Source organism: Lynx rufus, unplaced genomic scaffold, assembly GCF_022079265.1.
Source record: "Lynx rufus isolate CCGP_SWC_20201006 ecotype Redwood Valley unplaced genomic scaffold, mLynRuf1.p SCAF_43, whole genome shotgun sequence".
Lineage (NCBI taxonomy): Eukaryota > Metazoa > Chordata > Mammalia > Carnivora > Felidae > Lynx > Lynx rufus.
In genome coordinates, this window is record NW_025814860.1 from 1,579,564 (window position 1) to 1,602,393 (window position 22,830).

Consider the following 22,830-nt stretch of genomic DNA (forward strand, 5'->3'; position numbering starts at 1 on the left):
GACCTGGGAGGGGCCTCTCTGGGGCCCACCTGTATAGCGGGAACACCATGTGTGGTGGGAACGCGCTTGGCAGAATTAGTCCGTACCCACCGACGGCCCAGACTGGGCTCCACCTGCTGCCTCCAGCCCTCTAGCGATGCCGTCCACACCGGGGGTACTCCACTCGGTCCCGTGTCAGCCGCAGGCAACCCCACCCACCCAAGAAGCAAAGCAGTGTTTCACAGGGCAACTCACCTGTGTTCAGTGTCCAGCAGCTCTGGGGTATTAAGAGACAGGACTAGGCGTCCTGAGACTCGGCCCCAGCCCCGAGCCACTGGGACTGTATCCCAGGGCTAGTTTCGTAACATTTGTGGGTCTGGAGATGGGGTAAAGCACCTGCCAAGGGAAGAGAAAGCCGGGTGGTGCAGGGTAGGTCCAGTGACATCCAAGGAAGAGGAGCTGGCCCAGGGCCCCGGCACCTCTGTCAGGACCCAGGAGGGCCAGAACTGGGCAGAACCGCACCGTGGAGCCAAGGAAAGGTCGGGCTGGACGCGGCACAGGGACAGGAGGACCCTGACCCCACCCCCCACGCACCAAGTAACAGCCACTCAAAAAGGGCAGTTTCTCGACTTTATTATTAGCCTGGAGCTCCTCCCTGCCAGCCCTAGGGGCTGGTCCCTGGGCACAGTGAGCAGGATTGAGGTCAGACAGTTTCAGCCCCTGGCAGCATGGGACAGCCGGACCAAGGGGTCAGCAGGTGCAAAAGTCCAAATGCTGGCACTTCAGGTGTGGCCGGCGCCTGGCCGGGCTCAGGGTGGAGCATGGTCCGCCTCAGCAGTTCATCAGGGCGCCGCGGTCCTCTCCTGGCAGGGGTCCACCATGAGGCTCATTTGGGCCCTGCAGGGGAGCGGTTCCTTCCAAGGTGGCTAGGAGCAGTTAGTGATTCTGGCCAGGAACTGCTGCGCCCACCACTCGTCCAGGTCAATGGGCACGAAGTCTGCGGGCACAGTAGAAGGCTGGGCAGTGACGCTGCCTTCCAGGTGGGTCAGTGTCTCTCCCTGTGAGCTGACCGCAAGCCCTTCACCCAGGCCCAAATGTAGCAAGCGCTAGGAAAAAGCGGGTCAAGTTCAAGCGCCCTCCCCAATCCCCTGGGGCTAGAACCCAGCAGGGCCCAGGTCAGGGTCAGAGGGAGTGGGGGGGACTCCCTGAGGGCAGGGGAGGGCTCACTCTGCAGCCGGGGGTTGGGGGTCTTCTCCACATACTGCACGGGCCTGGGCCCACTCTCGCCAGCTGGGCCACCACCCAGCTGCCGCTCCACTTGCTGCCACGCTGTGGGGAGAGGGCAGTCGGACTGAGCCAGGGCCCTGGCATCCTGTCTTCCGCCCAGAGCCTGGTGGCCACCCTGGACCCCAGCCCAGAACTGGAGCAGGCAGTCCCCTGGACGGTCATGGGACACATAGAGAGTCGAGGAAGGGCCCGGCCCTCTGGCTACTCTGAGTCAGGTGGCAGTGGGGAAGAGGAACAGGGGCCCGAGCCACACCCTCGGGCCTCAACGCTACCTTCAGACACAAATCGGACGTTTTCCTCATGGGCCAGTGTATAGGTCTCTTGGGTCCCCTCAAGGGATGGAGATGTGACGGGGGGCCGCCGGCCATTCACCCGATTGAACACGAGCCTTGGCCCCGGGCTGTGGAGGGGGGAGGAGCCAGTCAGCAACTGTCCAGAGCCCAGGTGATGCCCGGCAAAGCTCCAGGAGCAGGTTCAGGCCACACACCCCCACCCCGGGCCCGGGCCCAGCCCAGGCACTTCCTTGAACTTCAGGGCGGCTGCAGGGGTGGTCGAGGCCGCTCCCCACAGGCCCGAGCCCCCAGCAGCTCAGTTCACACCTGCGGTCCCCAGCCATGTCCCAGATCCCCAGCAGGGTTCCCTGCTCAAGGCACACAGGTGCTCTTTGTCCAAGGGTCTCCCGGGCACCCCTGCTGCCACCTGCATCCCGCCTCCCCAGGACGGGCCAGGCCTCCGGCAGCCCCTGTTCTGACCTAAGCTACTGCCGGGTCACGCTGTCCCAAGCACAATTCTCGGCCATCTTCTTCCCCCACAAAAGCTTCTCCGTCTCACCATTACCCCCAGTGTGGGAGGAAGGACCCAAACAAGAAGGTGGTCTGAGCCCTTCCCTCTTCCTGGCCGCCCCAGGCTCCGTGGGGATGAGCCCTAAGTGATGGTCTGGCCGAAGACCACTGGGTCGGGAAGGCGTGACTACAACCCCAGCCCAACCCTGCAGGCCCCAGACCAGGCACCGCTGTTGCCCACAGGGGTGGGAATGTTGAGTGAAGAGGCGGTCCCCGGGAGCCCGGGGCTCAGCCTACTGGGTGTGGGATGTCCAGGGAGCCGCTGGGTCTGTCCCAGTCAGCAGGGCCCAGGGCGGTGATGGGCCGCTCCAGCTGGCGGCAGCTGGCCTGGCCCTGCACACACAAAGCCCAGGACGGGGCCGTGGAGGGGGCGGGGCCCGCACCTACAGCAGGAGGTGGGAGCCGGGAGTCCTGGGCTGCACGTGCCACTCCGCCAGGCACTCGCGGTCCCGCCGGCCTGCTCGCCTTCCTGGGCTCAGGTGCCCCACCGCCGCTCGGGGGTCCTCCTTGGCTGAGAGGGCCACTAAAATAAAGAGGAGGGTCTTGAGGGGCACCGGTCCCGCCAGCTCTGGGCCGGCAGGGTCTGGTGGCCCAAGAAAATGTAGAGGGGCGGGGCTCCTCCCAGGCCTGAGCTGCACCAGCCAGGGGGTGTGAAGGTTTGTCCTTGACTCGGACAGCCCCTCGCCTGCCACCCCCGCCCCCACAAAGGCTGCTGGTTCCAGGAAAGTGGAGGCCGGACATCAAAAAAGCAAAACAAAAAAGGGAATTGCAGCCATAGGCTGTGAATCACAGGGACCACGGTGGTGGCCTGACCAAGGCTGCGTAGGGGCCCGAGGGGCAGGCGCCCACCTGCCTGCTGCCTGGAGTCATTTACGTAAGGCCCCTCCACAGGCCTTCTGGTGAAAGGACACTGGCTCGAGCGTGCACCTGTAGATGAAGGCCACACTGTGCCTGCTCCCAAGGGTGGTGCCCCCAGGCATGCTCCAGTGCCCCTGCTCAGGCCTACCTGGGTATCTTGTCACATAGTCTCCTCCCCGACCCCTGAGGTCAACCGTCCACCCGTTTTCCAGCCCAGGGCCCCAGACTCGAGAGGGAAGTGACCCGCCCAAAGTCACATGCTGCCTATGGGTGGCAGTTTCAGGACTTAACTGCACACCTGTCTGACCTCAAAGCCCACAGCTCAGTAAAACCCCCAGGCCGCCTCCCCCACCTGCTCACATGACCACAGGTGGTCACGCGGCGTCATATTATTTTCTTCCCAAGGACGGATATCGCCTCCACTGATGTTTTCTCTCCCGTCGGTCTCACGCTGGGAGCAAGAGCTCCTCAGAGGCACAGACCCACGTGGCCTGTTCACCACCACGGCCAGTGCCCAGACCCATGCCTGGCTGGAACCCCAGGCTGTATATTTAGCTGGTCAGACACCTGGCACACCTGTAGGGCACCAGGCGTAGAGGATGCGGCAGCGGCCCAGACACGCCCTCTCTCACCGGCCAGTCAGGGTGCGGGATGCTGGGGCAGTACAAAGGCACAGCAGAGAGAACAACAGGAACGCTGCAGCCGTTTTGGGGGGGGGGGCCCGAGAAGGTGCAGGAGAGGGGGTAGGGAGGACCCACAGGCTGCTTTGGCCTCCTGACAGGGTCCTTTCAAGGCAACTGGGACTGGGGGCAGGGGCAGCTCCAAAAGAGGGAGTGATTTGGGAAGGGAGTGGGCCGGCCCAGCGAGCACACAGCGTGCCTCACTACTCCCTACACAAGCGGGACACTGAGGGACACGCTCCCTCAGGCCAGGCTGGTCGGCACCCCCCTGGCCTGGCAGGCTGCAGTGTGCCCGACTGGCTAGGGCCAGATGAGGACAAAGGCGAGGCCTCCTGGGGGTCTGTCTGTCCCGTCTTCTCCCCTAGCACTTGCCAGCTGTGTCCCGGATGCGCCCTGGGCCAGCGACAACGGGCAGATGGTGGTAAGTTTCTCCAGGTGGAGCGCCTGGGCCACTTGGGTCCCAGACTGTCTGCCTGGGTGACCAGAGGTGGCTACATGCCTAGGTCTCGTTTACTCCTCTGGGCAGTAGGGCCGCTGTGAGGACCCAAGCTGAAATCACAAGGCAATAGTATAGCTCAGCCTGGGTCCCAGGAGTCACCCCCCAAGGCCCCGTGCACCTGTCTCCCCACGACACACCTGTGGCCGGCCCAGAACGTTTTCACCACTAGGATCCAAGTGTCAACCGGCCCCCAGCAGAAGGCCCCCCGGGGAAGAGTCTCGGCCCAGAAAGATCTCCACAGGATGCCCCCTCCAGGCAGGCGCCCGTCACCTGCACCCTCCTCAGCGAAGCCAGCTTGTTTATCTGCTGCCTGGACACACAGCCCTAGTGCAGGCGGCCTCAGGCCTCTGTGGGCCTAGAAGAAAGCCCAGGGCCCAGGAAATGCACAGAATAAGTGACACCACAGGCCCAGAGTCGAGACAAAAAAGTAAAAGGCTCAGCTCTGGGAGATGGAGAGGATCTGACCTTCAGGTCAAGGTCACGTGGAGGCCAAACTGACTGGGACTGCCATTCCTGTGGCCACAGGGGGTGTAGGCTGGCAAAACTGGTGATCATAAAAAGGCAGAAAACCGCAGCTTCCAGCAAGCCCTGACCATCTGTGGGAGGCCTCCCAGTGCCCAGCCAGGGTGTTGTGGGTGAAGGGTAGAGGAGAGCAGTGGCCTGGCAGGGCCAGAGGGAACCACGTGCACCCTCTCCCCTAGCCGGTTCCGCAAGGACGGGGCCAGCGCCAGGAGGCCTTCAGGGCCAGCACTCCCGAGGATATTTCGCTCTTGTCCTCCTGGGCAGCTCGCCTCAAACCTCGGCCTTGCCGCCCAAGGTCGCCCGGGGCATGTGAGTCAGCCGCGTGGAGCTCCTCCGATCCAGGAGCTGGTCAGCTTCCTCCCCGCTCGGGGTCGCCAGGATCCCACAGGGCCAGCGCGGGAGAGGGGTTCGTGCACATCCAGCCCGGCCCCTCCGACCCAGCCAGGTGCCAGGTGAGGTGGAGGCGCCGAGGTGCGGAAGCCGGAGCTGCCCGCGCGGGCGGGGTCGGATGCCCCGCCCCCGCGCCCTCCCGGGGCATGTGGCCGGGTCTCCGCAAACCTTCCCCAAGGTCACCCTCTCTGTGCCGCGGCGGCCGGCCCACGCGTCTCACCTCGACAGGGGCCAGGGTCCCGGCGGCTGCGCCCGCGGGGGCGATGGGGTCGGCGGCGCGGGCTGCCGGCATTTCAGGAGCTCGCCGAGCCTGCTCTCCACCTGCTGCTGCGAGGGACCTGCGGGCACGGGGCGCGTCAGCCGCCGCCGAGGCTGGGCGGTCACTGCGCGGACCCTCCCCCCGGCGGCCCTGCCCGCCCCCGGCCCCTCGCCCCACGCACCTGTGCGGCGCTGCGCGACCAGCTTGCTGGGCCCCTTGGTGATGGTGTACATGGTGCGGACGGGCAGCCAGCCCGCGCGCTCGCCCGGACGCACGCCCTGCCCTGCCCTCCGCCCGGGCTCGCACTCGGCGGGGGCCCAGGGCGCGGCCCCTTTAACCGGCGGCCGGGCGCGGCGGGGAGGGGGCGGGCCGCTACACGCCCCCGGCCCTTAAAGGGCCCGCGCGTACCGGTCGGCCTCGGGGCACGCGGCGGAGGTCGGGCCGTTGGGAGGCCGGCCGGGGCCGCAGTAACCAGCGCCCCACCCCGCATGGCCTAAGGCCAAGGCAGAGGAAGCGTTCTGAGGCCTGGGCCGGCCTTGGGCCGCCTGAAGGCCAGGTGAGCCGCGGGGGAGGCGGGGCCGTTGGCAGGCGCTGGGAACGCTCTGTGTGGACCCTGGAACCAAGGCTTGCCCCCACTCCTGTCGGGGAGCTTCGGCCAAGGTGCCTGCGTGGGCCTGGGCCAGTATCACGGGGCATTCTGGGCCTGTGTCTTGGGACTGCTGGGCCAGAGACCAGAAAAAGTGGGTCCGCCCCCTGGGTTTGGGCAGAGACCCAACGCCCTGGGAATCTCCCTTCCACTCCAGGGGACAGGAATAGTGGGTGCACTCCATTTCCTGACTCAGCCTCCCATGCCAGGGTCCCCACCCAGGTTCAGGGAGGGGAGGCCCCTTATAGACTGGGACCAGCGTGAGGGTGATATCCTGGGGAGAGAGAAGGTGGGTGAGGACGCCCGGTTTGCCTGTTTAACTCCAATTGGAAGGGAGCAGTTACCTCCCACTCCCGCCCTCTTGGAGGCATAGAGGTCCCCCTCCAGAGCTGCCTGGGGACCAGGCCTGCCTGGAATGTAGGGGCCAGGTGGCCTCCCACCCGCAGGCTTCCTTCGTTCTAGCCCACAGTCTGCTCCGAGCTCCTCAGGTTGAGGCCGGGGAACCAGGGCACTCTGGAGCCCGAGGACCTGGTGGGCTCAGCATAAGGCTCCCCTCATCCTCCATTTGGTTGAATTCAATCCTTAACATCCCCCCACCCAAGAAAACACTCTGTCCAGAGTTGTCCAGGGGTCTTGGAATCCACCCCCGAGGCTTGTGTGGCTCCCACGGGGCTCCTACACTGTTCCCACAAGTATTTGAGGAGGCTGAATGCAGCAGGCACCAGGGCCTGGGGAGTCCAGTGGGGCCATGTCTCAGTCCGGGAGCTGCCACCAGAGGGGCAGTGGCCCTGGAGCAAATGCAGCCCCACTTTCCCTACACTTCCCCTTCAGAGCAGGGCTGAAACAGGCACAGAGCACAACATGGGGAGTGGGAACTGTGAGGGGTTAGCTCCAGTGGGGGGCGGGGAGGGACAGCAGGAGGAAGGCACCTGTAGGGAGCAGGGCTGGTCTCCCCCAGAGATGTAGGCTCAGCCTCGCTGCCCCCAGGACACACCCTAGCTTGGGATGGAGCCTGGGGAGCTGAAGTTTCTGTCCCCAGACTCACTCCCCTTCCCCTAGACTACACTGTCCTTGAAGGCAAGTTGGCTGGGAACCCCCTGCAAGGGGCCGGTAACATGGCCTTTGGTGGAGAAGCTGGGATCCCATCCCCAAGCTGGAGAGGGGCAGCTAGACAGAGGGGTGGGGCCTCACCCAGCATGCAGAACAGCGGCCACCAGCAGCTGGAACCATCTTCCTATAGGGCCTTTGGAGTGAGCAGACACTTTTACCTTGGACTTGGCTTCTAGAAGCATGAGAAAATATTTTACTGTTGTTTTAAGCCACCCAGCTTGGCGTGATTTGTTACGCTGGCTCCAGGAAGCCAAGGGAAGGGAAGCAGTGATAAGGAAATAGGAAGTGCAGTGGGGGGGGGGCAGGGCTAGGGAGGAAGCGTGCACCCCCATCAGGGTGGGCAGCAGGGCAGGGGATGTCTTGTTTGCTCATGGCTCTCTGGGCACTAGAGATTTTGTCATGTGGATAAACACTTGGAAAGGTGCCCCGTGCCACAGAAACTTCCACACAGTGGGTGAGAAGCTCAAGAGGGCTGCCTGGGAGCCAAATTCCACCTCAGGACACAAAACCTCCACCTCGGGAGGCCCCACGGAGCACAGGCCATGGGGTGGGGCGGGGGGGATGATGTGGGAACCAAAGGCAAAGGAAAACTGATATTTCCTTACAACCTACAGCCCATTGACAAATCCTTGAAACTGGCAGAGTGACCTTCCTCTGGGAGCTCAGCTCCATGATGACGCTTTGCTAAGGGCAAAAGGCAACCTTAGCCGGACACCCCCGATCCTAGAAGTCTACTTTAACATGTAAAAATTCCTTTGGAAACTTCCCTTGTCTTTTCCTGCCCACGATACATGTTGGCAACCACACTCCAAGCTTATGGCCTGCTGATCTACACCTGAAGGGTTTCATGACTAGGATTTATTGGACAGTAGTAGTAATGACCCTTTCCTAACAACAGCTGGCCCCCTCGAGGTCCCGGAAACCTTGCTTCCAAAATTTCTTAGAGACTTATACTATCTCTAAGCCCCTCCCAACTTGAAAGTACATAATCCATCGCTCCTCACGACCCCAGTGCAGCTCTTTGTGCCCACATTTCCTATTCCCGTGTTTTAATAAAACCACCTTTTTGCACCAAAACACATCTCAAGAATTCCTTCTTGACTGTCAGTGCCGAACCCCAACATTTTCTACGTCAGGGGACACTTCCAGGGGTCCACCGTTCAGCATTTGCTGGGGGGCCGGGATCCTCCCAGAGTCACATCCATGTGACACACATCCATGACTTTCCAGAAAGTGTGCGTTCACAAGTGTGCACACCAGCCTTCACAGGCATGTGCATGTGTTCACCTACACAACGCAGGAAAGGCTGCAGGTCTGCCTTCTCCAGGTCAGAGCCTGGTGAGCGCCCAGTGCAGGGGGTAGCTCTCATGGCGTCCAGCCCGGAATGACAAATATGGCAGGCGGGTATCAACCTAAGGTCAAGTACTGTTGAAAGGAAGACTTTGCTGGGCATTTGGACGGCTTCTGAAGCAGGGCCATAGGGCATGGAGGAAGCAGGGACACCGGTCAGTCAGGTTCCCCGTCCCAAGAGAACATCTGGTGTAAAAGAAAGCAACGTTTTCTGCACTTTGAACACTTTAGACACCAAGTGTGTGGGTTTTCCTCGCCAAGCAGTTCTCTGCAGACATTGACCGGGTGTCCTACAACTTAACTCAATTCTGACACTCTTATCCGGCATTATGCAGACCCCTGGGGCTGAGGGCCCAGTCCCAGGAGACCACCCCCTCTTCCGATGCCAGTCACAAATCCAGGTTGTCACCTGTGCCTCTGATCAATCAACTCTAACTCCGGTCAGGGTTCTCACGCCCCCCCCCCCTCAGCCTCCATAATTTGCTAGAACGGCTCACAGAACTCAGGGAAACCCTCACTCATGTTTACTGGTCCCTCGTCAAGGATAGGACTCTTGGGAACAGGGATGGAAGAGACACACAGGGCAAGGGGTGGGGAGGGGGCTGGGAGCCTCCAGGCCCTGCGGGGGCGCGCCACCCTCCCGGCAACTCCGTGTGTCCGTTGACCTGCCCGGAGGCTCCCGAGCCCCTTTCCTTGGGGTCTTTGTGGAGGCCCCGTGACACAGGTGTGGTTGATGAGATCATCGGTCCTGGGTGATCAGCTCGGTCTCCCACCTGCTAATCACAGGTTGGGTCCCCCGAACACCAGCCCCCAAGGCCCAAGGGTCACCTGCTTGGTGGGAACGCAGGTAAGGTTGAAAGGGGCTTGTCATGCACAAACAGCAGTCTCCTCTCCGCGCTCACACATGGAAGGACAAGGAAAATGCAGAGTACACCCAACGTGGCTGGAGGCAAAAGCGCATTCAGGAAAGGAAAGCCGGGGCTGTGAAATGGTGGTCACGTGCAGAATGCCAGCAGAGCTGCCTGGCCCAGGGGGCCTGTCCAGAATGGCCAGCCCCACACCACTTCCCTGGCCTAAGCTGCAAGACTGCCATCCTCCCCTGACGAAACCCACATCTCGGCCTCCACGACAATCCCAGGTTAAAGCCCGGGTCAGGGGCACGATCTGAGCTCTGGCCAGAGTGACGTCGGGTTTGGGGAATCTCACTCGTGAGAAGCTGCCCACCAAAGATAAACCGGCCGGCTGCAGAACAGGGCCCCTAGGAGACACGGGCCCCAAGCCGTCAACGGGGAAAACACCTTGGACACAACAAATAGGGCTCCGACCCCCTCACAACGTCCGGGGACCCTGGGCTAGCGCTGCTCAGGTCAGCCTCACCGGAAAAGCCCCGAGCAGCACAGGACCGCGGGGCCGGCGGCTAGGACCCCCCCCCCCCCCGGCTCGCCCGCGGCCCCGCCCGCAGGGAGCCCCGCCCACGAGGAGCCCCGCCCCGGCCCCGCCCCACCGAACGCCCGCGGTTGCCATGGTTTCCACGGCGCCGGCGCGAATCCGGGCCTCAAGCCAGCCTCCCTTAGGCGCCCTCGTTCCTCTCTAGCGCTGGGCGCCCAAGCGACGCCGCGAGATCCCCCAGCACGCGGACCCCGCCAAGATCGGTGCTCCCACCGCGGCTGCCGGCTGCAGTGCGCAGGGGCCGGCCTCCCCCGAGGCAGCGCGCATGCACCGTAGTACTTCTGCGCGAGGAGAGGGTGCGTCACCATCTCTTAAGTCTCGCAGGGAGGAAGCCTGACAACGGCGCCGCTGGTGTAGTGGTATCATGCAAGATTCCCATTCTTGCGACCCGGGTTCGATTCCCGGGCGGCGCAAGCGTCTGTTTTAGTTTTCCCCCATGTCGACTAGACGGACTCGCTGACGACTGCAATTTCAAAAGAAAACCAGAACCGGGGAAGCACCAATTCTAGTGCAGAGCGAACGAGACGATTTCAGAGAACAAGAGCTTTGAAAATGCCAGAGCGGCCACGGACACCCGGGCGCTGAGCTGATGGTCACCTGTAAACCGGTGACCCCAACTCACTGCCCAGTCCCCTCGGCTTGGCTGCCGCTCCCGGTGCGACTCCCGCGGCTGCGGGCCCCTTAACGCGCGGCGCGCCTCCTCCTGGGAATTGTAGTCTTTGGGGAGGCCGGACCACAGCTCCCGGCAGGGTTCGCGGCGACGGACTACGGCTCCCGGCGAGCCTCGCGGCGACGGAGTACGGCGACCCCGCGGGCCGGCTGAGCTGCTGCGATGCTGGTGGCTGCGGCCGCAGAGCGGAACAAGGAGCCTATCCTGCGTGTGCTGCGGCAGTACATGGACCCGGCCCAGCGCGGCGTTCGAGTGCTCGAGGTGGCCTCTGGCTCCGGCCAACACACGGCCCACTTCGCGCGGGCCTTCCCCCACGCCGAGTGGCAGCCGTCCGACGTGGACCAGCGCTGCCTGGACAGGTGCGGAAGGGCTCCCGGAAGGCCGGGTCCCGGCTGGTGAAAGTGGGCGGGAAGCAAGGGCAGGTGGAGCGGGGCCTGTCCCGCTGTCCAGACTCCTCACGCCACCCAGACCCCTCGAAGGTCCCCCAACCAGGTGCTGCCCTTCCACAGCATCTCGGCCACCACTCAGGCTCAGGGCCTGTCCAACGTGAAGGCCCCGCTGTACCTGGACGTGACCTGGGATTGGGAGCATTGGGGCGGGATCCTTCCCCAGTCGCTGGACCTGCTGCTCTGCATCAACATGATCCACATCAGCCCCCTCAACTGCACCGAGGTCTGTGGGAGCAGGTCTGTGGGCCACGCAGCACCCCTCCCGGTGCAGCAGGAGGGGGAGCAGGGCGGCGGTGTGCCCCGCGTCTCAGATGGGGCACTGAGGGCTCTTTCAGGTGCGTGGGGGAGAGAACGCTCTTCAGCGGTGCCCTGTTTTCTCACTCCCCAGGGGCTCTTCAGAGCAGCAGGACACCTGCTCAAACCCAAGGCGCTGCTCATCACCTATGGGGTTAGTGTCCCTGCCGGAGATGGTGGGCCTCCCCTGGCAGGCCAGTCCTGGCCCCGATCCCAGCCAGTCTATGCTGAGCTCTCCTTTCTGGACTCTCTCATTTTGGTTTCGGTATTTTCGGTTGCTTTCTCCCACCACTGCTTGTCACCGTTAACCCCCCCCCCCCGGTGTCTTCCTTCTCGAACTCCCTCCTGGCCACCCGCCAGGCTCCCTGCAACCCCTTGGCTCACCAGCTGGTCCTCAGCTGTCCCCCATCTTGGGGGCAGGGAGGGCTGTGTTCTTTTCTTTGTCTGAGTGCCAGCATGCCAGTCTGTTTGCTGAGGAACGGCTGACCCCGTGTCTGTGGGTGGCCGGCAGAGCTGTCTTCCCGTCTCCACAGCCTTATGCCATCGATGGGAAGATCACTCCGCAGAGTAACGTGGACTTTGATCTCACTCTTAGATGCAGGTCAGAGCTGGATAGGTGGGGGGCCTGGCTGGGAGGGCAGGTGGGCTAGGTGACACCCCCCAGCCACGACTCCACCTTCTCCCCTTCCTCCTTCCCACTGCAGGAACCCTGAGTGGGGGCTGCGGGACACAGCCCTTCTGGAGGACCTGGGCCAAGCCAGTGGCCTGCTCCTGGAGAGGATGGTAGGTGGGAAGGGCTGGGGGCACAGGTGACCTCCCTGGGGACCAGGGGCAGCTGCTCCAGCCGAAACATCTTCCCTAGGTGGACATGCCAGCCAACAATAAGTGCCTGATATTCCGGAAAGAGTAACTTCCTCCTGCATGTTTCTGTCTCCACCGAGACCCGTTCTGGAATAAACCCAGATGCCAGCCCCTGCCTCCCAGGGCTGGGCCCTGGGGGCTGCCCTTGCTTGGTCTGGGGGCTCTTGGCTGGTGGCCACTGGGCTGCTTAGAACCTGGGAATAAAGTGTTTCTCGCTGCTCATCGCTGATGTTAACCGCGCCTGCTCCTGGGAGCATTTCTGGCGGTGCCGGGTGGGCAGGCTGTTGTCTCCAGGGGCTCTGCACTAGGGGTAGGAGGGGTCTGGCCTGTGGAGTCAGGGCTCGGGGGCATCCTGGACCGTGTTGCTCCGCTCCGGCAGCAGAGGAAGGAGGGAGAGCTCAGGGACTGCCGAGGCGGGACTGAGCTGGCTGCCTGGCTCTGCTGCCACGAGAGGAGGTGGCCATCTCGGGCCGGTCACGGCCTGTGCTCCTGCAGGGACATGGGAGGCTCCCGAGGAGCCAGCGCCGCCTCGGGCAGCGGGTTACCAGCCGGAAGGCAGGCTGAGTGGGGTGAGGGTCCCACCAGGAGGTCCGGCACCCGCAGGCCATGAGGTCAGGCTTTTATTCAGCAGGACAGGAAGGCAGGGTGGGCAGACACTGGGGGCGGGGGGGGAGGGGGGGGCTAGTCCTGGAAGCGGTTCAGCAGCTCACAGGCCTTCTTCTCGAGCAGCTCCGAGATCTTTTTGACACGCTTCTCGCTCGCCGTGCGGACGTAGCTGCCAGCGTCCAGCACGGCCACGCCGTCTCGCACCTCGCCCATGATGACCAGGGGGCCGTCGCCCGCTGTCACGTTGGGGCAGGGGCAGGTCCAGTCCATGCCACTCAGCGTCACCTCCAGGTACTTGGTGCCCAAGAACCTGAGGCCCATCTTGTCATCCTTGAGCACCTCGTCCAGGGCCACGCGGGCGATGCCGCCGCCCCCCACCTCGGGCTCCTCCAGCACCTCGGTGAGCCTCCCCACGATGGCGAAGTCGCTGCGGCACAGACTCAGCGCCAGCTTGCTCCGCAGGCGGCAGGCCCGGCAGGGCGGCGTGCGCGGCACGGGGCAGGCGTCCTCGCAGCTCGCACGGCTCTCGAAGTTGTTGCCGTTGCCCTCGCAGCCGCCGTAGACGAAGGGGTGGCACTGCCGCAGCAGCGGGCTGTAGGCCCAGCGGGGCTCCCAGCCCTGGCAGCGGCCCTGCACGGCCGGCAGCACGCAGGCGTCGCCGGGGCCGCGGGCGCAGGCCCGCTGGCACGCCTCGTAGGTCTCGAAGCCCCGGCCGCCGCCCTCGCAGCCGCAGGCGGGGAAGGTCATGCAGCCCCCGCGCTGGGGGTCGTACTGCCAGAGGACCAGGCCGGAGGGGGCGCCGGTGCAGGCCTGCGCGGCGGGCAGGCACTCGGCCGGGTCAGGGGGGGTGGGCGCCGCGTCCCCGGCCGGCTCCCGCCGGACCACCGACAGCGGGAAGTCGGCCCGCAGCAGGCCCGCGGCGTTGCGTGCGGTGCACGTGTAGAGGCCGGCGTCCTCGGGCCGGGCGTTGTAGAGCACCAGCTGCCCGACGCTGGTGACCACCACGTTGCCGTACATCTGGTCGGGCCGCATGATGAGGGTCTCACGCCGGTTGCTCTGCTTCTCCCAGGTCACGGCCGGGGGCGGGCGGCCGCTGACCTCGCAGTGGAGGCTGGCCGTGCCCCCCACGAACACGGCCTGCGGGGCGGGGCTGCTGTAGAGGGCGGGTGGCGTCGGGGCATCCCCGGGCGTGGGGCGGGCCGTGGTCTCGGGTGGGCCGGGGCTGCTGGGCGGCCAGCTGAGGACGTGCTTGCAGGGCACCACGTGCAGGCGGAGGCCGCGCAGGCAGGCCTCCGCGTCCATGTAGCAGCGGTTGTAGTAGGTGAGGCCGTCGGAGGCACAGGTGAAGCTGGGCTCCTTCTCGCAGCGGTCACGGCAGCGGCACACGGGCTGCCCGTCCCAGATGTCGCAGTCGGAGCCCTGCTGTGCGCACGTGAAGCCCTCACAGGAGGCCGGCGGCGTGGGCACAGCAGGGCCGCCGTCAGGGAAGCGGGCCGCCACGCAGCTCCGCAGCCCACACACGTTGGCGCAGCACTTCTCGGAGGCCGGGCAGTCCTGGGGGGGGGGGGCGGGGGCAGCTCAGCGGGGACCCCAGCTCTGCCTGGCAGCCTGTCCAGAGGGAGGGGGGCCGAGCTCCTGCTGCCCCTCCCGGACCTGTCCCCCCCCCGTGGGAAGCTGAGCGCGTCTGCGGAAGTTTCCCTCCTGTTCTCTAGAGTGAGCCACAGCTGCCCGCCGTCTAGGGGGCCGTCACAGGTGTCGTCTCCCTGAGCCTCACTGCGTCCTCAGACATTCCCCCTACAGGGCAGGTTTCACCGCGGAAACGAGGAAACCGAGGCCCAGGGCGGGGCGTGCACCACGTGCTCAAGGCCACTGCAGGGCTGCGGGGCAGAGGTCCCGCATGGCCCCCTGCCTTTCTGGCTTGCTGGTCCCAGGGTGCGGGCAGGTGGGTTCGGGGAGTGAGGAGGGGGCTCTTAATCTTCAGACACGTGAAGGCGCAGACTGGGGGTGTTCCCTGGGACCCTCGTATGTGCAGCAGCCCAAAACCAGCAGCAGAGCGTGGGGAGCCTGAGGATTGGGGCCCAGGATTGGGGGGGGGGCCCGCAGTGCAGCTGCTGGGTTCCCCCTCTGTGGGCAAGGCCTGGGTGCAGGGGTAGGGTCTGACCAAGCCGCCAAGATGCCCTGAGCCCCCCACCCCCACCCCCAACGAGGGCCGGCGGGGCTGGTGCCTCTGCTTACCTGGTCCCCGATGCACTCACGCTCACAGGTGCTCTGGGCATCCACCCACAGGTTGGGGCTGAGCTGGTTGGGGCACACGCCTGGGTGGCTCCTGGGTCCTGGCGGCAGGCTGGCCCCCAAGGTCAGCCCAACCACGAGGAGCGGCAGCAGGAGTGGCCTCGGGGCCAGCATGGGGACCGCCAGGACAGGGGGTGGGGGATGTGACCACCAGTCCCTCCTCAGGCCCTGCCCAGCCTCCTCCCTGAAGGCATCTGCCTCCCCAGGCCTGTGGTCGCTGCCCCTGCCCTCCAGCCCCCAGCTGATCCTGGGGCTCTCCCCTCACCCCCAAGGTCTAAGCCCACAGCAGATGCTTCGTCTCAACACCCCAGTTCGAGGGGCTGGGTAGGTTCCGGGCCTCTCCCAGCTCTGAGTCTGTGCGTGCGGCGCCAGCCCCTCCCCTGCCTGGCCCCTCTGTGGTCAGCGCAGGGCAGGGGGTGGGGAGGGGAGGAGAGCTGGGGAGGGGCCGAGGCCCAGGAGCACAGAAGACACTGGCCGCGAGGGTCACCAAGGGGCGGAGAAGGGCCAGAGAAGGGCTGGCTGCGGCGGGAGGGGAGGGGAGGGGACACTGTAACTGGAGCCCCTCCTCCCTCTGGGCGCGCTGGGCTTCGGATGGAAGGGCCCTGGGATCAAAGCTGCCTCTCAGACCCTCCCAGCCCAGGTCAGGGGAGGGGGCCAGGCTGGCCAACCCCCTCCGGCTCTCCAACCTGCCCCAGCTGTCCAGGGCCTGGGTCTCCCCCAAGCAGGCCCAGGCCAGCCCCTTCCTTAGATTTATTTCTTCTAGACAAGACAGAGGCACAGGGGTACCGTGTTCAGCCCAGCAATGAGTAAGCATTCTGTTCCTTCCCAGGAAAAACTCCACAACCTTCTCCTGGGAGAAGGGTCACGACCTGCCAACGGGTCTCGGGGTCAAATTGAAACCCTTTCTAAAGTTAGTGGTGAGGTCCCTGAAGCACAGGGGTGCACAGTGAACTCGGCCTGGGCCTTTCCTTGGTGACCCTCAGCAGATGAGGGTTGGGGGAGGCCAATGCAGGGCTGGACTTTGCCCCCGCCCCCAGGATGGCCCTGGTCCAGGCTCTTCCACAACTGGACAAGGCTCATGCCACCGAAGTGAGGTCCCGGGACGACCAGCAGGGAGGGAACTGTGTGCCCCCAGTATGGCCCCCAGTCGCACAGGCAGCAAACACTGCAAACATGGCTGGTGTGAGCGAGGCACTGGGTGTATCTACTCGGACGGACTTGAATTTCAGTGGTTGTGGCCCCATGTGGGGCCAGTCCCTAGAGGCCAAGGCCACCTACAAAGCACCCTGGAAATGGGGGGGGGCGGTTTCCTGGGAGCTGCACAAGCGCCTGGGAGGAGGAGCCTTCCCTCAGACGGGTACGGAAGCCCCTCCCTGGCAGGGCTGGCAGGGAGAGCTAATGCAGCAAAACAGGACAAAGCCGCTGGAACCCGCCCTTCCAAACCCTTCCCCAGGGTCTGGGGCCCCACGAGCATCTGCTCTGAGATGGGATGGAAAACATCCCATGACCCCACGTCTGACCTTATGACCTAGGAGGCAGAGTAATAAAAGCCGTGTCTGGTCAGCGTGAGACCGGAAGACGGCCCAGATACGGAGAATGCATCCCGGGGGACTGTGGGCACGGGGTCCAGGACGGCCCCTCAGAGCTGCGGTCAGAGGCCCGGGTCCCCGAGCGTGGGGCTGCCAGGTTCAGAGTGATCGTTCCCAACCCCCCAGTGCCCACCACAGCCCTGGACTGAGCCTCACGCACTGTCGCCTGGTGGCTTTCCGGCGAGGGCGCCAACTCCAGGCCCGGGTAGTGCCGTGCTGAGCGCTGGCAGGTGGTGATCCCGAGTCATCCGCTGCATCCCTGGCTCTGTGCCCACCACCCTCGCAGGCAGCGGAGCGAACTCGGCAGTTAGGCCCTGGACCCACGGACGTCGAGGGTGTTCCTGCCCTCGGAGGCAGCGCGGCACAGAGCGTCTCTGTTGCACCCGTCCGGCCCACCAGGAGAGGCAGTGCAGCCACGCTCAGCCCTCACAGCCAGATGCGCACCAGCCGTCCAGGCCAGGCGTGGAGGGGGTGTCAACGAAGCGGCACCGGACCCACCCTGCCACGTCACACCCACCACTTGGCCAGTTAAAACCAGAGGCTTTAATTTCTATAAAACGCAGCCTGAAAATCAGAGCTGAATTAGGTTTACTGTACAAAGAAACAAAAACCGTCCAAAATGAGCACAGGAATGGTGTGTCAGCAGCGAAAAGTAGTGTTGATAAAGTGAACGTAGGACTGTCCACGTCCTCAAAACACAGTCTGTGTGATGGGGTTCAAAGTCCGAAGAAAGGGGCCTGACAGGCAAGACAGGATGGGTGTGGCCTCCTCTGCCTGACCCTGCTGAGGCCAGGCCTCACACGGGGACCCTGGGTGCCCCTGCACACCCGGGCCACGGCCCCCACCCTGCCTCCCAGACACCCAGGACGGGAGAGTCCCAGAGCCCAGGATGGGGCCGTGAGTAGGAGGTAGAGCTGAGCACCAGTGTGACCCGGTGGCCGTGTCACCAACCAGGTGGCAGGAGGAGGCTGGCTGGCGGGTTCTCCAGGAGAACAACCTCGGTGTCTCTGCTGCCGGCACCACTCCAGGCAGCATCACTAAGAAAATCTGGGTCAGAACGGTTCTGGTGACGTGTGACCCCGAGGGGTGACGCCAGGCCAGGAGCAGCTGTGGGGTCACACCCGAGGCCAGCAGACGGAAGCTGGCAAGAGTGGAGGCCAGGTGCCCCAGGAGACAAACAGGCAGGTCTGTCCAGACCCGCAGAGCACCTGGCAGCCCCCCTGAGGATCTCGGCGTCTTCTCACGGGAGATGCTGAGCCGGTTTCATGGAGCAACAGACAGAGATATGACCGGAAGGGAAGGTGCAGAGTCAAGAGTCAAGGGGGAGGCTGTTTGCCCCCGCATGTGGAGGGACACGGGGGGAGTGCATCCCACTGTCCCCTCTGAGAAGCCCCAACATTCCCCTGGGGAACCTAGGAAATCGCCCCCAGCTCTGAGCCCATCTGAGACGCGCAGGATGTCACCCAGGAAGGTGTGGCCGCACCATTCAGACCGCCGGAGCCACGCGGGCTGCCCAGCCCCTTGGGGGAGGGGGGGGCACAAGGAGCCCCGTACTCAGGCTGGCGGAGGCAGCCACGGGCCCTAGAGCCCTGCCCAAAGCTCCCACCTGTCCCCTATGGTCTCTGCACAGCCCACACCCCACGTGAAGTGTCTGAACTCAAAGGGTGAAGTCTTGGGGGTTCCTCCTCGTCTTTGCCTCAAATCCCCTCCCTCTCCCAAGGTCCCGAAGCTTGACCCCACAGCTGACAGGGGCTCACGTGTGGCTGCACCAGAGGCCTCCCTGCCCGTCCTTTAAAAATGTACAGAAAGGTGAACATCTTCCACATAAATAAGAAAGGGAGCCAGGCCTCCTGGGTCCCCAAGGACCGCCCCCTTGAGGCCGGGCCGGGCAGAGCTGCCTCCCGGGCCCTTCCCAGCCGCATGGCACTGCAGGGTCCCGGGCTTGTTCCGCCAAGATCCCCGCAGCTCTCTCCGGTCCCGCGGAGCTTCTCTGGCCCAGACCACTGCCCGCGCAGTGAGCCCCCACGCTTCCCAGGAGGCGGTGAGGTCAAAGCCTTCCCTGCACACAGCGCCAGGCCCAGCGCCCGGCCAGAGACGCTCCCCAAGCGTGAGCCCTCCCGGAGCGAACTGGACGGGGTGGCACCCGGCCCGTCCTGCTAGGAGATCTTGCAGTTGCTCCTCGAGCAGTTCTGGGGCGGGCTCTGCGGGGGGCGGATGGACTTGGACCTCTTGAGACTGTTGCCCTTGCTGCTGCCCCCGCCTGCCCCACTGGCCAGCGAGTAGGAGCGCCCGTGCATCATGACGGCGTTCATGCCGTTGGCCATCGAGAAGGACTTGAGATGGCTCTTGATGGTGACCGGCAGCGGGAGCTTGTCGATGAGGTGCACCGGGGTGCAGGAGACGATGGCCCGGCAGCACAGGTCCTGCAGGCTGAACACTACGGATGGGGGCGGGGGAGGGAAAGGTCAGGCGGCGGGGTGCAGAGGTCCGCAAAGCTCAGGCTTGCCCTGCTGGGGACCCTGGATGCCCACCGCCCCACAGCCCAGCTGCCGGTGTCCTGGTCCCGACTTCTCCCTGGAGCCGCACGCAGAGAGGTGCCCTGGGAGACCCCGCTTCCAAGGGTCGCCAGCCCTGCCCTGGGGCCTAACGGGAGATGGAGGCCTCCAGCCAGCCCTGGCCCTTCTGGGGTGGGACGGGGCTGAGGGACGGGGGAGCGCACAGCCAGGATCTTCAAGGGTCAGCTCCAGGCGGGGAGGCTTGGAGCCAGTCCCCTGTTCGCTCCAGGGCAGAGTCCACAGCACTCCCTCCCAGCGCCGAGGCGCAGACCCCTGCACAGCGCCGGGACCGCACACAGAGCGGACACGGGGCGCAGGCTAACTTAGCTTCCAGGTGTCAGGGAAGCAGCGGGGACCTTGCTTCCCCTCCAACCCGGGGAGGCCGGCCCCTGAGTGGGCTGCCAGAGGCCCCCTCTGCCTCCGTTCTCCTGACCGCAGCTGCGACGACACCACCTCACCTCGGTTGGGCCTCCAGATCTTCTCCATGCCGTGCCTCATAAGCACGATGCGGGACAGCTCCGTGAAGGACTCAATGACATTGAAGTTGCACAGAGGGCTGACCTCGAAGAAAGTCATGCCATTCTTCTCTGCGTAGGCGCGTGCCTGCTCTGTTGGAACTTGCCGCTTGAAGGCCAGGTGTAGCCGGTTCCCAACCAGGATCCGGGGGACCCCGGGTGCATGCTTGCGGGGGGCGGGGCGCACAGTACTCAGCAGAGGCACGAGCACAGGACACCCCCATGTTGGCACTGTCCCCCTGCCCCCAAAGCAGGCAGGGCCCTCACTGTCCATTCTGTGGCCACCGAGTATGTGGCAGTCAGTGTGCAGGACGACAGAGAGCCAGGGCAACGGGCAGAGGCGGGGGTAGGGACAGCCAACGGGGTCCCCCAGCTTCCTGCCGGGGATGGGAGTGCACCCTGGGAAGGGACCGTGCAAGGGCTATCTATGGATGCACACCTACCTCATCAATCTCCTTGATCCACCGGTCGATGCCGTCAAAGGACCAGCGGTTGGTGATGTCATACACCAGGAGGATCCCCTGCAAGGGAGACACGGGCGTCGAGAGGCCGGGGGCCGCCTGGATGGAAGGGGTCCTATTCCAGGCACAGTGCCCTATGTGGCCAAGCACCACTCCTTTCCAGCATAGGCGGGGCCAGGGGCACTCGGCTCCAGCCAGACAGCTTTTATTTATTTTATTATTATTTTTTAATGTTTGTTTATTTTTTGAGAGAGACAAGAGACAGAATGTGAGTGGGTTAGGGGCAGAGAGAGAGGGAGACACAGAATCCGAAGCAGGCTCCAGGCTCTGAGCTGTCAGCACAGAGCCTGACATTGGGCTCAAACTCACGAGCTGTGAGATCACGACCTGAGCCGAAGTTGGACGTCCAACTGACTGAGCCACCCAGGTGCCCCTTAAGGGGATTGTGTGGGTCACACGTTTTCCACGTGAAAAATGCCTGGCTTTGAGACTCTGTCACGCTTCAGAGGCATTGCTGGCATCAGCTCTGCACGCAGGCCTCAGCCAGCCCTGTCCCCATCTCCTCACCGAGGGCAGGCCCGTGTGGTCCTGGATACCCTCTGTGTGGGGTGATGGCAATGGGGGGGATCTCGTGGGCTCAGTGCTGCCTCTTCCCTCCCTATCTTGAAGACTTGGCTGGGAAAACTGGTATTTTTTCAATTTCTTTCCTCCAAACACATTGTAAGCATTATCCTGTGATCATTTAAAAATGACTCAAGCTGAAGGGGCGCCTGGGTGGCTCGGTCGGTTAAGCATCCGACTCTTGATTTTGGCTCAGGTCATGATCCCAGGGTTGTGGGACTGAGCCCCGTGTCAGGCTCTGTGCTGACAGTGTGGAGCCTGCTTGGGATTCTCTTCCCATCCCCTCTCTGGCCCTCTCCTGCACTCGAGTTCTCTCTCTCAAAATAAATAAATAAGCATTAAAAAAAAAAAAAATCACCCAAGCTAAGACAGTCTACAAAGGTCTACAGACAGTGTGGACAGGCCCTGCGGACAACCCTGGCAGGCAGACAGGGGTGATGTCCCTGACACTGTCCAACGGAGCTCTGCTCAGGGGACCCGGGGGCCGAGCTGACGGGTTCTTAGTTTTCCAACCCAAATTTGCAGGCAGGACGCCAGTCACTCTAGCAGCCCCCCGCCCCCCGAACTGGGCAGAGGATCTGCTGTGGGGATTTTGCCGCACGTCCCTTAGAGACCAAGCAGTCAGAGCTCGGCTCTGGGCTGTCTCCGCCCGCCTGGCTCGCCCATCGTCCCTGCCCAAGAGATCTCTCCATCACGAGCCGCAGAAAGGTGATTCCAGCAGAGAGTGCAGCTGCGGGCTCCCGCCTCTCTCTGCCCCTTCAGGCCACTCTGAAGCAGGCTCAGGAGCCGAACCTCTCCTCAGACAGGATCCACCCCATCCTGCCCCATCAAGGCTCCATTCAGCCTGTGTCTCTGTCATACACGGGGACGATGCAGCTGAGATCAAAAGGACAGGGCACCCTCCACCTCCAGATGCGCCTTTCCCCTCACAAAGTGTCCTTCAAATCCTGCAAGACTGAAGTGTAGCCCTCGATCTTGTCGACGTGGAGCTCAAAACCCCACTCTTGGGCCGGGAGGGACCCTGGCAGGGAAGGAAGAGCCAGGCCTGGAGCAACGTTCTCTGGAGACAGATGTGCACAGACTCACTTGAAGTCAAGGGCGGAGACACCAGTCTGGCGGGGGCAGTGCCACGAGTGAGACTGGACAGGACCCGTGAGCAGCTGGGGTTAACCCTGTTGCCTGGGGCACAAGGAACAAAGCCTCTGGCTAGTGCTGCAGTGGGGGGCCCCTGACCCCCAACCCTGGAAACCCCCCTTCTTCGACATAACAGAGGGCGCATGTAGTGACCTCATCTCAGCCCTGTTCATACAGCTAAACGTGCAGTCCCAGGACTGGAGTAAGTCAAGGTATGGACGTACCAAGTGGGTATAAACGTAAGACACGGAGGTGCACAGCAGACTGCGAGAAGGACACAGATGTGCAGACCTTTTAAGTTTTTTTTTTTTTGAGAGAGAATGAGCACAAGTGGGGGGTGGGGGAGGGGCAGAAAGAAAGGGAGACAGAATCCCAAGCAGACTCCACTATCAGCTCAGAGCCCGACGTGGGGCTCGATCCCACAAAACCGTAAGTGAGATCATGACCTGAGCCGAAGCAAGAGGGGGACGCTTAACCGACTGAGCCCCCCAGGCGCCCCGTCCAGTTTTTAGAAACAGAAATACAAACACACCACAACCCACAGAGAACAGTTTCCACGCACAACCACGTGTTGGAGGCTCGACAGGGACTCACCTTCTTGCTCCTGCTCACCTGTGTGAGGCTGAAAAGCTCAAACAAGCAGGCAGAAGCTCATCTCTTGGGCTCAGGCTTCAGCCACGCCCCTAGGCGGTTGTGGAACCCCTGGCTGTCCCTCCCAGCTGGCGCCAACCTGCACCCACAACCATCTTTCTGGGGCTGCCCCAGTCGCGGTCCATCACAAGGAGGAAGGACACAGAGCTGGTCACATCGCAGGCAGCAGGGACCAAAATGAGTGTGGGAAGGACAGGTGGGATCGAGCACACGTGGCACCGATGAGAAACCAAAGCGAGGCTGCTCGTTACCAGAAGACCC

The 22,830-nt window shown here is 63.7% G+C and overlaps 4 protein-coding genes and 1 non-coding gene across 9 annotated transcripts in view; 2 read left to right on the forward strand and 3 right to left on the reverse strand.

Moving 5' to 3' along the window:
- Positions 1-595: 595 nt before the first annotated feature.
- Positions 596-5,621, reverse strand: MCRIP2 (MAPK regulated corepressor interacting protein 2). 2 transcript variants are annotated; one of them, XM_047098084.1, is made up of 5 exons: positions 5,498-5,621; positions 5,278-5,395; positions 1,539-1,666; positions 1,207-1,308; positions 596-976 (listed from the first exon to the last, which is right to left on the reverse strand). In XM_047098084.1, exons 1-5 carry the CDS (start codon positions 5,547-5,549, stop codon positions 906-908), a joined length of 471 nt encoding a protein of 156 aa, XP_046954040.1. In that variant the 5' UTR covers positions 5,550-5,621; the 3' UTR covers positions 596-905. The 2 variants fall into 2 exon arrangements, with proteins under 2 accessions (XP_046954040.1, XP_046954039.1); XM_047098083.1 differs by having other exon boundaries at positions 596-1,308.
- Positions 5,622-10,213: 4,592 nt separating this feature from the next.
- Positions 10,214-10,284, forward strand: TRNAG-CCC (transfer RNA glycine (anticodon CCC)). Its single transcript has one exon. It is a non-coding gene; the product is annotated as a tRNA-Gly (tRNA).
- On the forward strand, positions 10,226-12,367 carry METTL26 (methyltransferase like 26). Of its 2 annotated transcripts, none has more exons than XM_047097916.1 (6): positions 10,226-10,900; positions 11,051-11,227; positions 11,379-11,438; positions 11,818-11,885; positions 11,989-12,067; positions 12,147-12,367. In XM_047097916.1, the coding sequence occupies exons 1-6, from the start codon at positions 10,704-10,706 to the stop codon at positions 12,175-12,177; spliced, it is 612 nt and encodes a 203-aa protein (XP_046953872.1). In that variant the 5' UTR covers positions 10,226-10,703; the 3' UTR covers positions 12,178-12,367. The 2 variants fall into 2 exon arrangements, with proteins under 2 accessions (XP_046953872.1, XP_046953871.1); XM_047097915.1 differs by having other exon boundaries at positions 10,240-10,900; positions 11,051-11,213.
- Positions 12,368-12,778: 411 nt separating this feature from the next.
- WFIKKN1 (WAP, follistatin/kazal, immunoglobulin, kunitz and netrin domain containing 1) lies at positions 12,779-17,099 on the reverse strand. The gene is made up of 2 exons (XM_047097902.1): positions 14,987-17,099; positions 12,779-14,305 (listed from the first exon to the last, which is right to left on the reverse strand). The coding sequence occupies exons 1-2, from the start codon at positions 15,155-15,157 to the stop codon at positions 12,827-12,829; spliced, it is 1,650 nt and encodes a 549-aa protein (XP_046953858.1). The 5' UTR covers positions 15,158-17,099; the 3' UTR covers positions 12,779-12,826.
- A 100-nt stretch (positions 17,100-17,199) lies between these two features.
- The window catches only part of RAB40C (RAB40C, member RAS oncogene family), a 29,016-nt gene continuing 23,385 nt past the window's right edge, over positions 17,200-22,830 (reverse strand). For all 3 annotated transcript variants that reach the window (XM_047097900.1, XM_047097899.1, XM_047097901.1), the window contains 3 exons: positions 20,146-20,223; positions 19,646-19,868; positions 17,200-19,069 (listed from right to left, as the gene is read on the reverse strand). In XM_047097900.1, coding sequence (XP_046953856.1) covers positions 18,789-19,069; positions 19,646-19,868; positions 20,146-20,223 — 582 coding nt within the window. In that variant the 3' untranslated portion in view covers positions 17,200-18,788. The remainder of the gene's footprint in view (positions 19,070-19,645; positions 19,869-20,145; positions 20,224-22,830) is intronic.

Coding starts and splice junctions, on each gene's coding strand:
- MCRIP2 (XM_047098083.1), bottom strand. CDS start 5,549: ATGTACACCATCACCAAGGGGCCCAGCAAGCTGGTCGCGCAGCGCCGC. Junction 5,396..5,497: donor GGTCGCGCAGCGCCGCACAG/GTGCGTGGGGCG, acceptor CCGTGCCCGCAG/GTCCCTCGCAGCAGCAGGTG. Junction 1,309..1,538: donor CGTCCGATTTGTGTCTGAAG/GTAGCGTTGAGG, acceptor CTCTCCCCACAG/CGTGGCAGCAAGTGGAGCGG.
- METTL26 (XM_047097915.1), top strand. CDS start 10,704: ATGCTGGTGGCTGCGGCCGCAGAGCGGAACAAGGAGCCTATCCTGCGT. Junction 10,901..11,050: donor GACCAGCGCTGCCTGGACAG/GTGCGGAAGGGC, acceptor GCCCTTCCACAG/CATCTCGGCCACCACTCAGG. Junction 11,214..11,378: donor GCCCCCTCAACTGCACCGAG/GTCTGTGGGAGC, acceptor CTCACTCCCCAG/GGGCTCTTCAGAGCAGCAGG.
- WFIKKN1 (XM_047097902.1), bottom strand. CDS start 15,157: ATGCTGGCCCCGAGGCCACTCCTGCTGCCGCTCCTCGTGGTTGGGCTG. Junction 14,306..14,986: donor GTGAGTGCATCGGGGACCAG/GTAAGCAGAGGC, acceptor CCCCCCCCCCAG/GACTGCCCGGCCTCCGAGAA.